The sequence below is a fragment of the Microtus ochrogaster genome, chromosome 1 (assembly GCF_000317375.1).
Source record: "Microtus ochrogaster isolate Prairie Vole_2 chromosome 1, MicOch1.0, whole genome shotgun sequence".
Classification (NCBI taxonomy): Eukaryota; Metazoa; Chordata; class Mammalia; order Rodentia; family Cricetidae; genus Microtus; species Microtus ochrogaster.
Window position 1 is genome coordinate 18,339,830 of NC_022009.1, and position 14,456 is coordinate 18,354,285.

General features: G+C 51.2%; 1 protein-coding gene across 2 annotated transcripts in view; it reads left to right on the forward strand.

Moving 5' to 3' along the window:
• Nucleotides 1-435: 435 nt before the first annotated feature.
• Nucleotides 436-14,456, forward strand: part of Galnt16 (polypeptide N-acetylgalactosaminyltransferase 16) — an 84,806-nt gene continuing 70,785 nt past the window's right edge. The window contains exons 1-2 of one of the 2 annotated variants that reach the window (XM_026779814.1): nt 436-864; nt 1,278-1,563. In XM_026779814.1, coding sequence (XP_026635615.1) covers nt 1,387-1,563 — 177 coding nt within the window. In that variant the 5' untranslated portion in view covers nt 436-864; nt 1,278-1,386. Of the gene's footprint in view, nt 865-1,112; nt 1,564-14,456 lie in introns of those variants that run through there. The other variant, XM_005343272.2, reaches the window with a different exon arrangement.

The window sequence follows — 14,456 nt, forward strand, 5'->3', positions numbered from 1 at the left end:
TCCCATCCCCCAGATTCACCTACCCTCCCATCCCCCAGATTCACCTACCCTCCCATCCCCCAGATTCACCTACCCTCCCATCCCCCAGATTCACCCACCGTCTCTGAGAAGCCTTCCTAAAGACCACTTTGCAACACTATACTTCCTGGAATCATTTCTATAGTTCATTACCGAAGACAGCTTTGCAATAAATTGTTTCTTCTTCTGCAGTATGTCCTTTGGTATCTCACAGCTATTCATTGAGTGTCTTCCTATGCCTGACAGGCCCTAGCCCGTCCTGTCTTCTGCCTGGAGTCTGAATTATTCACACCTGCTTCTCACCTCTTATCAACCCCAGAGCCTCTGCAGAATCAGAATCTAGATGACGTCTGTCACCACTTTATTTTGCACTTTGTCTGTAAAGTGTCAGAAGGCTTGTAGACTGGGCTCTGCCCTTTGGCGTGGCCTCTATAGCCCTTTCATTCTAATGGGCTGGTGATGATGCATCAGGATTAGTCAGGGAACAGTGAAGCCGGAGTGGAAGGGAGCTACGAGAAAGCTAGGAGCCCCCAAGCTAGTGAAGGATGTCCAGTAGTTGCATCCCTTTACTTGCTTTGGTTGTGTGGCAGCGCAGCTTCACCTGGCTCTCCGCGAGTGTCAAGTGCATCAGCTTCCACGCCTCCTCCCTCACCGGACCACCGGGGCGACTGGGAATGCTAGGTTGCCGAGGATTCCGGTGCAGAGTCAAGATTGCCTCCCAGCCAGCCTTGCCCCCTTCGAAGGACTAGTTGAACACCCTTGAACCCCACGCCAGAGCGCAGCTCACAGCGCCGCCCGAAACTACCGCTACGCCACTCGGGCCAAGGCCAGGGGTCGCGCAACACCGTAGGTGACTCAGGGCTGTTCGGCGGTGGGGTGGGGGTGGGGTGGGTGGATAGACAGACCAGGACCGCGCGGGGGCAGTGGACCGTAGAGGGGTAGCGGAGCGTTGCGAGCCGAGACCGACTCAGGCCCATCGCCATTCCGCTCGGGTGTCTGTCTGGCCGAGGCCCCGGGTGCGGGAGGAAGGTTCGCGCTACTTCCCAGCGGGCGCGCTCTTCAGCCGGTGCGCAGTGGCCCGGGCCGCCCGCGGCGTCTGGAGCGCCGAGCCCGCTAGGCGCGCGAATGAATGGGCGCCCGGGGCCGCGCGCTCTCGGGGCTGAAGGGCATTAGGACCGTGAGGATCGCTCCGCGCTCCTGTCTCTTCCTATCACCCCCACCACCACCACCACAACCTCTCTCCTTTTTCTGCTCTGCAGGACTGAGCAGCCCGGAGCGAGCGATAACAGTTGGGGCAGTGAGCGCCTCCGCCCCGACCCTGAGAGCACGCCGGCCCCGGGCCCCACGCGGGGCGCCAGTCCGCCCACCATGAGGAAGATCCGAGCCAATGCCATCGCCATCCTGACCGTAGCCTGGATCCTGGGCACTTTCTACTACTTATGGCAGGACAACCGAGCCCATGCAGCATCCTCGGGCGGCCGCGGCGCGCAGAGGGCCGGCGGGAGATCGGAGCAGCCCCGCGAGGACCGCACCATCCCGCTCATTGTGAGTACGCTCTGCGCACCCGGTGAGCGGCAGCTCGCATTCTGCCCCTGCGCTGTTAGCCCAGGGAGCGGGGCCCGGCCGGGGGCTGCGTGCCCCGAGAGCCGTTCAGGCTTTGTATATGTTCGAGAATTCCTGCCCGTTGTTATGGCAACCTGTGCCGGCCCGGAGGGGCCAGGGTGCTTGGATGCAGGGAGGGTGACAGCGTGTGGGGGCAGGGAGAAAGTGCTGCAAGTTTGGTGGGCCCGGCGTGCGCGCGCGATTGGGAACGTGGCGGCTCTCGCGGCCCCGCGCTGCCGGGCCTGGGGACTGGGGGGCTGTGGGCTCCTTGCCATCCCCAGAGGGTGGCTGGCCCTGGAGTGCAGCGAGCGGGTGGTGGGAGCAGAGCGCAGCAAGAGCGCGTAGGTGGCGGTGCGCACCCTGTCTCCAGCCTCTGGGGTAAAGGACGCCGGGTGGCGGCGTGGGTATGGAATGGTAGCTGAGCGCAGCTCTTGGCTTAATGTCTCCTCATCCCAGATCAACTTGGACCCGTTTCTTCGATATTGACCACTTTTTTCCCCAGAGGTGTTTTCTGGCTCCCCGGGGACCGGGAGAAGGCTTGTCCTGTATGCGCTCCCCCATCACTAGGGTCTGCAGAAGAAGGGGACAGTATCTGCTCTTGGGCTCTGCAATTCCCTCTCATTAGATCACCCTCCTGACGTCTGAGCTAGCCGTGGAAACAAAAGCGGTGTAGCACTCCAGGAGCCGGGGCAGAACTAGGGCCGGGAGTAGGGGGAGGACTTAGCTGCCCAGTAGACCCCCGGTGGGGGCTTGCGGAGCCTGTAGGGGGCGTTTCTGTCAACACTTTGGCCTGGTCGGCTGGTGATGGTTTCGTGTTACCAGGCCCAGCACCTGTTGAGGAAAGAGACGTGGGATTCTTCGGGAGACCGCTGAGAAGGGAGTGTTCTTCCTATGGGAGCAGGTGACCTCTAGGGACACTCTGCTGGACAGGGGCAGCTTAGTGCAATCAGTACCAGAAGGAAGAGCAAAGACCTGTGAGGGAGTAGGAGAGTGGGGGGAGGGTGCCATTTTGACCCGGAAAAATCTGAACCTGGAAGATGATGAGACAGGAGCTTCTCCCGAAGGCACAAGGTCAGGAGTACTGACACCTGTACCCAGTAGAATACAAGGTATTTTCAGCGAAATCCAAGACTATGAGGATGGTTCTGCAGATACCCATCCTGCCCCAGATTCTCTCACATCACCGTACTGAAAAAGAAGTAAACTAGGTGGTGGTGGTGCACGCCTTTAATCCCAGCACTTGGGAGACAGAGGCAAGCCAATCTCTGTGAGTTCGAGGTCAGCCTGATCTACAGAGTGAGTTTCAGGACAGCCAGGGCTGCACAGAGAAACCCTGTCTTGAAAAACCAAACAAAAACAGACCAATAAAGAAGTAAAAACTTACAGATAGGATTGCTTTCTGGGCCTGGTGGGAGGAGACCTTAGGCCTTAAGGTTTGTGTTTTAATCTAGATTCCAAAATTGGGGTGCATCTATGCAAATAATGCTGAGACTGTCCACTTGTCCCGTACCTAGGGCATGGCGTCCAAAACCCTTGCCAATGTTTGGACAGAGTGGAGGAAAAACCTATACATGCTAGGACCCTGAGATTTATGTGGACTGACTGCTTGGAACAGGAACAACAAAAACATTGGTGGCTCTAAACTCCAGTGAGTTCCCACACCGAGTCTCAGATGCCCTATTCTTAGTTCTGATGACTTCCGCCCTGCTCTACACAGCCTAAGGCCAGCACCAAAGGGGTGAGGCAGCTGGCCAGATTCCCTGCCCCTTTCTCTGATGACCTGTCAGGAGGTAGCTGTCATCTGGAAGAGGAGGAGGGGAAGGGGTAGGAGACAGGGGAAGAGAGCATTGATCTCAAAGAACCTTCTATACCCTCTGATGCAGAAGTCCGGACCCTGACTTTGGCTGGGACACCTGTCTCCTGTGCTTCTCGGATGAGACGCCCAGATTGGGATGTGTGTTTAGTGGGGGCGCTATTGGTGGGATCCAGCAAATATTTTGAGGGATGTATTTTACAAGTTGGGGGGGGGACACTTGTGAACACTTCCCTGCCCCTCATTCCTGCAGGCGACTTGTTGCTGGTAGGGGGTATAGACCGAAGCTCAGTGTAAAGTGGGGGTGGGGAGAGGATTGGGGAGATACCTGGGAACTGGGAAGTGAAGGTACAGAGCAAAAGGCAGGAATGGGAGTCCCAGGGAACTGGGTGGCAGAGCCTTCTCTTGCTACTTGGGAGCACAGCCAGAGCACTCGCTATTCTTAGGCTTTAGCCTGAGATGCCTCTTCTGCCAGCGTCGGGCCTGATGCATTGTATTCCTATCTTGAGTAACTCGCTTCCACCTGATTCTCAGCCGAATGTAAGCGGTGCACGCAGGGACCATGCGGGATGCCTTTTGCATCCCCACATTGATACACACAGCCGGATTTAATAAGTACCTCTTTGGTAAAGGAGTGCAACAAGATTTTTGCTCACTAGGAGCAGTGAACAAACAGCTCCAGCTTCAGTCCCCTGACTTATCCACAGCTCCAGCCTGCCGAGGCAGAAAGGCAAGGCGACGCAGGCTCAAGCGCCTTCAGGAGGTGGACTTTTTGTTGAACTTAAAAGGGGGCAGGTGTTGCTAAAGATTCGATGGCTCTCTGAAAGTTTTGATAAACTATTCACTGTCAATCATTTCCAAACATCTCTTTGTTGAGTTGGGCCATAATTTCAGATTCTTAGAGAATGAGGTGGCCTGCCCTGTTGTCAGAGGCTGAGCAAAGTCAGACAGACATCATCACCACTCCCCTGGGAACCAGAGCTAAAGCTGGAAAGGGAGGGTCTGTGTGAGAGTCTGGTCCTGGAGGCAGCTCTGCCTTCACTCTGTTGCCTGGCCTGTTCAAAGCCAGCCAAGTTACTTCTGGACCTTGGAGTGCTTGTTTGCGTTGTGGGCTGTCGGCATGGCAACCCTATGGCCAAATTTCTCAGAGACGCCCTGAGTCTCCATATTCTGTCTTGCTCTCAGCCTGTGTGTCACAAATTCGGATATGAAGATTTGGTTGTGGAAGTTAGGATTCAAGGGAGAAGCTGACTTCCACCCTTCTGGCAGCTTTACCATGTGACAAGGTTTGTTACTTTTCCTTGCCTGTGCTGGGCAAGGGGACATATTTGGAAGCATCCATTTGAGTCTATACTGATCTACACTGGCAGAGGAGGCCAGCTGATATAGGAGGCCAAGCAGCCAGGGTTGGAGTCTGTGGTTGTTTGGTTCAGGATTCAGGTTTTCCGTATACCAGTTCTCTAACAGGGATGAGTGAGAGGCCAAAGTCTTACACGGAATTTCATTTTACATTGTTTGAAAACAAAACTATTTAACACATGAAAAGTTTAGGCATGAATTTTTGTGAACCAGAACTTCTTTTCTTTTCTTCCTTTCTTTCATCTTCCTTGTTGCTCATTTGTTGTTTTTTGAGACACAGTAGCCCAGGCTGGCCTTGAACTCAAAACCTTCCTGCCTCGGTCCCCTGGGTATTAAGATCGCAGCTAAGTATCTCCACGCATTGGCTCAACAGGAGTTTCTTATCCTGAAGTTGAAACAGTGCTGAGTAGCCACGGACAAAGTACCATCTCTGGACCTTTGCTAGTCTTTGTTCAACCTGGATTAAATAATTGGCCGGGTTTGTTAGTGCCTTAATAAACAGAGGGTGGATTTCTAGAAGGAGGAAAGTCTCTTTGGAGGTTCTCCAGGGTGCTGTGAGACAGTATAGTCAGTCATGAGCTGTCAGGAGGTTCTGTTGTAACCTTTCCTTTAGGTCTTTCAGGAAACTCCATCGCTAGTAGAAGGGGACACTGATGGTGGCTTTTCTGGTGCTGTTCTCTGAGAACTAAGGTTCAATAATGAATTTGGATTTTATTTATAATGTGTACATTTTAGAACTGTGGGAATATGATTTGTCCAAATGATGGAAAATGATTTTGTATTCAATTTGTCTAGGCCCTATATATGAGAAAGAGGTTAGCAAGAGAAAAACCGCTAATACCCACAATTCCCTTTGCCAGTGTGTTCAGATGTAAAGTGTCCATGGGTTTTATTCCTGGGATGTGGGGGTAGCTCAGAGGCAGCCAAAGTTGGAGAGAGCCCTCACAGGGATGCCAGAGGGCCAAGGACACAGGATGCATGTTAGGATGCTCCTCATCCCCCCATCAATCCCATTATTTCTCTGCCACAACCGTAGCCCCCACCATCCAGTGATCCCCCACTAGATGCTGGGAGGCCTAAGGGACTTGGCTTCCTTCTGTGGTGGCTGTATTTGTCAGCTCAGCAAGCAGAGGAAGCTCTGAGATGGGGAAAAAATACCATTTAAGGTGGACAATGGAGGGAGCTCTGGGTGGCAAGGCAACCTAAGCTGTCCAGGGAACTGTCATGTTATAATGGAAGAAACCACCTTAAGGTCAGAGGGGAGCCTGCAGCCAAGTAGTTCATTACAGTTAGAAGATTGAAGATTTATGCCCTGCCTGCTTCTTCGGGGAACCCAGAGCAGCCGACAAGTCACAAGGGACGGACAGACTGAGACCCAGGCCTTCCAGAAATGAACAGGGGCAATAAGCTTTCATGTGAGGTCAATTAATGACCCCGGGGGGCACCAAATTTGATTGACTTAGATGTCAGGCTTGCACTGGACAATCTCATACTGCGGCTCTGAGAACTGATTCAGGCTTCTCAGTCCAGCCTGTGTTAACTGCCTGCTCTGGGTGACATTGATGATAGCGGCAAGCATTTGGTACTTCTGACATAGGACAAGTATTGCCCAAGCTGTAGCTCAGAGCTCCCTCCTACAGCAGCCCCATGAACTAGGTACCAACGAATGTGCAATCAGCACAGGGGTAAACTGAGGCTTCCCCACAGTCTGTGGAGTGAGCGCACTAGATCTGGGTGTTTAAGACTCTAGATCTGCTGTGCTGGCTTTTCCCTGGCGAAATCCTGGTTGGCTTCCCCAGGTAGCCCTTCAGATCTACATCTGTGCACTCGGCTTCACAAGTCAGAATACTGGAGGGAAATTGTGTCTGTACTGAGCATGTGCACACTTCCCCCTTGTCATTCTGTACAGGGTGCTCTAGAAGGACTGCTTTTACATTTACATTGTCATCTCTGTTTAAGAATCCAGACATGGAACGTGACCGACCAGTTAGGAGCATCTTTCAGAGGAACCAGGTTTTGCCTTCCGTGGGCACTGCACTCAAATTGCACAAACCCACACTCAGATACATACAGATACACATAATTAAAAATAAAATATTAAAAAAGAAGCTAGACATGCTCTAAAGTATTCAGAAGGTTATGCAGACACGGCTGTTTGATCTTATTTTTGAGACAGGTTCTCATTTTGTAGCTTCAGCTGTCCTGGAACTCACGAAAATCCTCTTGTCTCAGCCTTGCTGGGGCCGGGGTTGCAGGCACAGTGTACTTTGCTACTTTATATAAGAGATTTGAACATCACTGGGTTTTGGCTCTTTGATAGGCTGGCAGGAAGACAGACCTAGGATGGAAACAGAGGCCGGCTATTGAAAAGGCGGGTGTGCGGGTTGGTGTGTGTGTATCTGTGCACACGCCCACAAGCATGTGGGTTGTGGATGGGTGCCCACAGTGGCCACTGTGAGGTTCAGTTCTGCTGCTGAGCTGATTGTCTCCTTGCCACCTGGAGGTGGGTCTAGAACCACCTTCCTTTGGAGAGCGGGGTCCAGAAGGGGCTGGTGGGTACAGTTGCAGGGAGATTTCTTTGCAACAGAAGGTAAGGCTTTCCTGCAGAACCAGCCTACATAGTTCAAGGCCCACCAGGGTGTCTCTCCACAGGCCCAAGTCAGCAGATAAATGCTTCCAATAGCAGCAGGTAGGGGAGAAAAAAAAGACTCACTGTCACAAAATAGGGTCCAATTATTGCACAGCAGGAGACCGGGCGCCCTGAGAAGCAGGCCTGACCTCGCTTGCTGGGGCTGGGAGGAGGAGGGTGAATAAAGGAACCTTCAGCTGCTGTGTGCTCCGCCCCTCTATTTCTTCAGAGCAGCCCAGCAGGGAAGGAGGGGGGAAGCCAGCAGGGTCCTCTGCTCAGCTGAATAGCCAGGGGGTGGGGCTTCAGCAAATGTCCTGCTCCAGATGCTCCCTTGGTACTTTGGTGGTTTTTGCCTGGCAGTTTCATGCATCCCACATCTGTTTCCTGACTCAACTTAGGTACCACTGGCAAATTACTTGTCCTTTCAACTAGGGTCTTGCTTAGCCTTTACTTTCTAGGACAATGTGGCCTGGCACACACCCCCGAGGTCACCCCAGCCTCCACATTCCCCTCCACGCCCCACGCCCACCCACAACCGCTGGCTTATGGAAGAGGCAGCAGCTCAGGATTGCCTGTGTCCTTATCGCCCAGGTTTCAGCCACACCCATGGGTAGTCTGGCCCGAGATTCGGAACCACCCAAAGGACCTTGTTGAACATCTAAACCAGGAATGATTGGGAGATTAGGGTTACTTTGGGTAAGGAGACAAACAGAAGAACCTTGTTTGTTGTGCTTTGTTTTTCTATATTATGCTTAAAGCTCCTTTGAACAACATGTGGCTGGCTTGGAAGTAAGTCAGTTCCAGGGAAAGCCTCCTCCTGCTGTTTCATGGGGTTCAGCATGGCTCTCTGATAGTCAAAAACATTGTCACAGCTCACAGAGGGGTGACAAACTCTTAGTGTGCCCAGAGTGTGAGATTGGCCATCCTAGACTCTCCCTGGCTCCTTGATGGCCCTACAGGGGGACTGGCCCAGGAGAAACTGAGGCTGGTGCTTGAGAAGGTGATACATGGGGCGGGATGCAGACAGGCTATGAATGGATGCCCAGGGAACCGCTGTAAACTCAGCCCTGCAGCCGAGGGGCTTGTATCCCCAGGTGAATCACTTCCATTCTCTATCTCAGCCGTCCCTTCCAGCTCAGACTGCAAAGCCCTTCTGGGCTCAAGACCTCCTCTTCCTGAAGGAGAAAATAAGGCCAGAGGGCCAGGCATATAAAAGCCAGTCTCCTGGAGTGCTGGGAACTTTGACCTCTCCATAAGGAATTTAGCCATCTACTGACTGGTGGAGCCATGTGGCTGCTTCTGCTGAAGGTTTCTGAGTGCATCTGGGATGTGCAAGGGTGTGCTTGGAGAAGTGTCCCCGGGTAGACTAAGACCTTTCAACAATTCACAACCAGAAGGAAGCTACAAGGACCTGTACCCAGAACCTAGCTAGAAGAAGACAGAAGTGTGATTGCCCTTAGGTCACAGCCAGGGAAAAAAAACATCAACATCCTTTGAGTAGTTCGGCAGGGTGGTCATCTCTTGGCCACCTTTAGCTTTTCCTTGCTTACAGATACAGGAGACCATCAGAGGGATGATAATGGAATCCCTGGGAGCTGCAGACATACTGAAAACAGATGACAGCAAAGAGCCAACCCGAAATAGGAGTGACTGCTGCCACTGGTAAAATGCCGAATGCATCCCTTAGTCACTGTCTTGACAGTTGTTTACCGCGCACGTCCTATGTGCCAGGACTGTTATGAGCATTAGAAGAACAGGAATAGCCCTGCTTTCCAGGAGCTTGGGTCCTTGCAGACAATAAGCATATGGACAAGACATAGGTAGCCGCAGATGTGTGACAATGAAATAAAGCCATGTAGGAGGGCAGAGAAATGGGTGAAGGGGGCCAGGAAGGGTGTCTCTGGTAAGCTGGGATTCGAGCAGAGGTTTGAATCGAAAGAGACGGAGCCATGCAGACATCTAGGGAGAGATTGTGTGTTCCAAACAGCTGACTGCAAGCCCCATCCCTGGAGGTTGTAATGCATGGTGTCCTTGGCTAGGGCAGCCTGAGCCAGGAGGAAACAGCCAGAGGTGGAGACCGGATCATTAGGCCTCAAGGGCCGTGGTAAAGACAGGCTCAGAGATGCATCCCCGAATCGCCAAGAAGTGATAAATTATATTTGGTGTGCCAGCTTGGCAAGTCAGGGAACTGTGTCATTCATTTCAGAATCATTTTCCAGCAAGATGATCAAATCTATTTGCAAGTGTTGTTTCTTAATGTTCTATGGCTTGGAACACTTTGTCCTTAGAGTGTGGGATTAGTGAAATACTCACGCACAGTGTGTGGGTGTGCGGCATATGTTTCAAGCGTGTTATACATGTGTTTGTGTGTGATGTGGCCTGTGTCCTGTGGTATCATGTGTTGTGTGTGTGTGTGTGTGATATGTGTGGTGTGGGACTCAGGAGGGGGAAGGGAGCGCACTGGTGCCTCTAATGGCACAGGAGAAAGGGGCCCTTTGAAGTCCTGGAATGGGGCAAGACGGGAGGCCTGGCTCTAGAGAGTGCTTTGTGTGGGTTGCAGAGGGCCTCAGCGGGGTATCTGGTGAAGCCCTCCTTTGTTTCCTTGGTGGTATTCTCCTCAGGTCCAGCTGAGATGCTAGAATCGTTTTTCTGGCAATACAGGCAGGACCTTGGGATTCTTTTACCTGAGCCTCTGAGGGCTGAAGCTGTCCCCAGATGAACAGGTAGCACTTGTTCAGGAGCAACCAAGGCCAGCAGGACAGGGGACCCCACTCAGCTGTTTTCAGTGAGGTTCAAGTGGCTTCCCCGGTGCTCACATGATGGATGATGGGCTTTGTGTGTTCCTGTGCGTTCCTGACTGGCTGCAAGGCTTTGTTTTTGCGGTTGAGGTCATACAGGTCAGTTGCACGGGCAACCATGACCTTCCAGACACTGCTTCCAGAGTTCAATTTTATGTCTACCTTGTCACAGCAGTTCTGGATCCCTGCTTCTAGATGCAGATAGAGAGACCTGCTGATGTCTCAGGGCAATTCACTGCAAGACGTTCTGAAGCTCTGGCCTGCAGGTGCCCTTGCTGGAGGGGACCTGTGTGACTCTCCATCATTGCTGAGTCAGTCAGCTCTGGGGATGGGAATGGGGAACTGGTGTTTGTGAGTTGACAGGGTTTTTTTTTTTTTTTGTTATTTTGTGTGAAGCCATCCTTTTTCCTTTCCTGTGGAACTGCTTTCTGAGATTGGGTTATGGAGGCGGGGCTTTGGGGCAGTATCCCAGGGGTTGAGGTAGAGCTCACTCTAAGGCTCATGGAGAAGGAACATGTGATCAATTAGTGATGTCTGTTGTGGTTTTGTTGTGCCTGGAGGAGCACAGTGGTTAGGACAAAGCACAGCACCTAAATCATTCACCAACCCAGAACCACAGATAAAGAAGCAAACAAAAGACAGGGCAAAGGCAGTTCTGGAAAGTACCGTGGAACAGCGAGCGATAAGGGATTTCCGGGGAGAATACAGATGGTATCTTGGTACCACACCATGAGAATGTGAAAATTGTCAGGGCTTTCCCCAAGAACAGTAGGAATCTCGAGATGATAGCTCATTCCTGGGTGTACCTCAAGATTGCGAATATTCCCTTTTTTTTTTTTGTTTAACAGAATACAGCATCTCTTAAAAACCCCAGATAAGTAGAGTCCCTGTACCACACCTGGACAGGCAACGTGGGCTGGAGTTCAGAGTGAGGTGGGGGGGGCCTGTTTGAGGAGTCAGTATAGAGCCGGAGTATCTGGAAGTCAACACTGGGCAGGTAGGTGGGCCAAGCAATGGCCTAGACAGAGGTGGGACAACAGGATGCAGGGCATTAGGCCTGGGCAAGAATCCTAGGGGCAGCCAGCCCCAAGGTTCTGAGAAGGTTTACAAGGTCAGGAGCAAGGCGGACACCTCTGTGTAGGTGGACAGAGCTGCCTTCCCCAGATCCACACCCACATGTTTGCAGTCCTTGACGTCATCACCTGTATCTCTCAGAGAAGCTGAATCTTTTGTTTTATTTGATTTTTATTGATTTAAACTTTAAAACAGACACTGATTTCAGTTGTTGGAAAACTTTTGGGAATGTTTAAAAGAATATCTCTATGTGGGATCTGTATTTTTAACTGTAATTTTTTTTATGAATTCTCAAGACAGGCTATTTCTAGTGAAATCTTGGTATCCAAATTGGAACATACTATAAAAATATATATTGGATTTCAAAGACAGCATCACGAAAAGAAATTCAAATAACTTCACTAATTTTTTTTTCCTGTGTTGAAATGATACTATTTGAAGCTTTGAGACATCCCAGTACCAAATTCTTGGGACTGCACCCAAGGCCTTATGCATGCCAAGCACATGCTGTATCATGAGCCGAGTCCCCAGCCTCCAGTCTACTATTGAAATTAATTTTACCTGTTCCCTTTTACCCCGCTTTAAAAAATTTACTAGAGAAGTTTGAATTGTATATGTGGCTTATGTCCTATTTCCCATTGGAAAGTTCCGGGGCCTGCATAAGTGCCTGACACTCTCTCTGGTGCTGGGAAGTTGTCTAAGGAAAGAGGTTCATTGAGGGAGGAGTGGGGCCCGTGTCTTGCTTACCCTGACTGCTGGATGACTCTTTCCCATTCCAGCTGCTGCTGAGCTGTCGGTTCCCAATTCCCCATCATCCTTGGCACGGAGCTCCTCTCAGCATGGGCACTAGTCTAGTACCATCATTAAAATCAGTATTTCTGTTCCTTGCCTTCTAGGTTTTCACTGTCATGTAAATGGGTTTAGGAGGAGGAGGGGGAGCAATGGAGGTAGGATGGCTTTTGCTCTCTAGCCTGTTCCTTTTGGTGTGTCATCTTTGTCCTGTTAGAGCCAGGAGGACAGATAGGCCTCAGCTGTAATTCTGGCCCAGACTCTGTGGAAGTGGAGGCTGGAGCATGACGCTGAGTACTCTGAAGCCCAATCCAAGCGGGATGGGAAAGGGACCGATTGGCTATGTCTGAAAGGAACTTGGAAAGAGGCTGTTGAACATGGGCCTTGCATGAACTAGTCCAGTGTTCTGTGCAGTGGCCTTTGCTGAGTGACTCATCTCTCTTTTACAGACTGGATAGGCTTTAATATCCAATAGATACAGCTGACTAATGTATCTATTTTATTTACCGTTATTATTGTGTGTGTGTGTGTGTGTGTGTGTGTGTGTAGGGGGCCTGTGTGTGATTGCCGCAGTACACGTGATGGGAGTTAGTTCTCTCCTCCCACCATGGGTTCTGTGACTTGAACTCGGTCATCAGGACATGGCCAGAAGGCCATGGTGAGCAGGAACCTGTATGGTGTAGGAAGAAAGGGGTGATTCATTCTCCCCCCTCCCCCGGGTCTTTCTTCCCTCTTATTTCCTTGAAAGCAGGTTGCTGTGGATGTAAGAACATTTGGGGCTTTCTTAGGGCTCTGATGAAGATGCAGCCCAGCAGAGTGGCTCTGAGCACTCCTGTACAAGCTGTTAGTGGCCATAAGTTGTTGCAATGTGTTAACTTGTCTAGTCATTGTCTGTTGTTACCGTAAAAATCTCACCCAGACTCAAAGGCTTCAGACGACCATTGTCTGTTAGTGTGTCTGTCGCTTGGCGTGTGTGTTAATGCTGGGACGCTGGGAGGTCGCTGGGAACTGCTGGTTTGGGAACAGTTGAAGAAGGACAAGGATAGAGCACTTTTGACTGCCAGTATGAACCTGCTACACGCCTTTCAACCCTCACAGCAGGCCTGGGCGCTGCGCTGCTGTCCCCATGTCTCAGATAAGAAGCCTGAGTCAGAGACGGCAGGTTATCTGGCAGCCAAGTCCAGATTCGGCCAGACTCCCCTGCTTCGAGCTTATGGAGACACCTACATGGCATAATGGGTGCCCTGTGATGTCACAACTCACAGGGCAGAGCTGTTGAAGTCAGGGTGGGTACGGGAAGGGATTCGTGGCACAAATGAAGGACTAGGGTGAAGAAGAGGTGATCTTATCAGGTGCTTAGGCTAGGGGGCAGTAGAAGGACTGTGTAGGTTGGGGGGACTTATGGATTGTAAGTTTATGGGGTGGCAGAGGCCCCTGCTGCTGGCTCAGGCTGTCCAAACATCTGACAGTGTTCCTTAAAGCCCAGAGAGTGCCACACAAACGGAGCAGGCCTCTACCTGGGATGGGACACTGGGCAGAGAGAGGGAAAACAAAGGAACCAGCTCAATGCAGCAGTGCAATGAGCTTTACATGGTGTTTTGTGGTGGGACGTGACAGCAGTCCCAGCTTGTGAGGTGGAAGTAGGAGGATCAGAAGCTCAAGGTCATCCTCTGCTCTGTAGTGAGTTCAAGGTCAGCTTGGGCTCTGGGATTGTCTCAATCAATCAATCAATCAATCAATACATCTCCCCACATGATGTTAAGCTTTCTTATCTCTTTATTTTTTGATCGCCTGGCCTTCCCCCTCAGGAACTGGTCACTGAAGAATGACTTGCTAAATAACTAAATAACTTTCCCAGGATCCTATAGTTGGTATGGGCAGATCAAGACTTGCACCCAGAAACCAACCCCAGGACCAAAGTCCCTTTACCTCCAACTGTACAAGCTGTATGAGAGGGCCGGGCTTTCCCCAGGACCTGGTGAAGTCTCCTTGTTCTCTCTTCCCCTTTGGTCAGAGGCCAACAATGTAGCAGAACCTCCTCCCATTCATCGCAAGCTTGCCAGTGATAGTTATGACCACTGAAAGGGGCAGGCAGAGCCTTTTACTTTCCTGTAACCACCCCCAACAGATACCATCATACACCATCACACACATATACACACACACAAATACACACACACACCCTGTCATACACCATCACACATATACACACACACCATCATACACCATCATACATACACACCCATCATACACTATCATACATACACACCATCATACAACATCACACACACACCGTCATACACCATCATACATATACACCGTCATACACCATCACACACACACCGTCATACACCATCACACACACACCGTCATA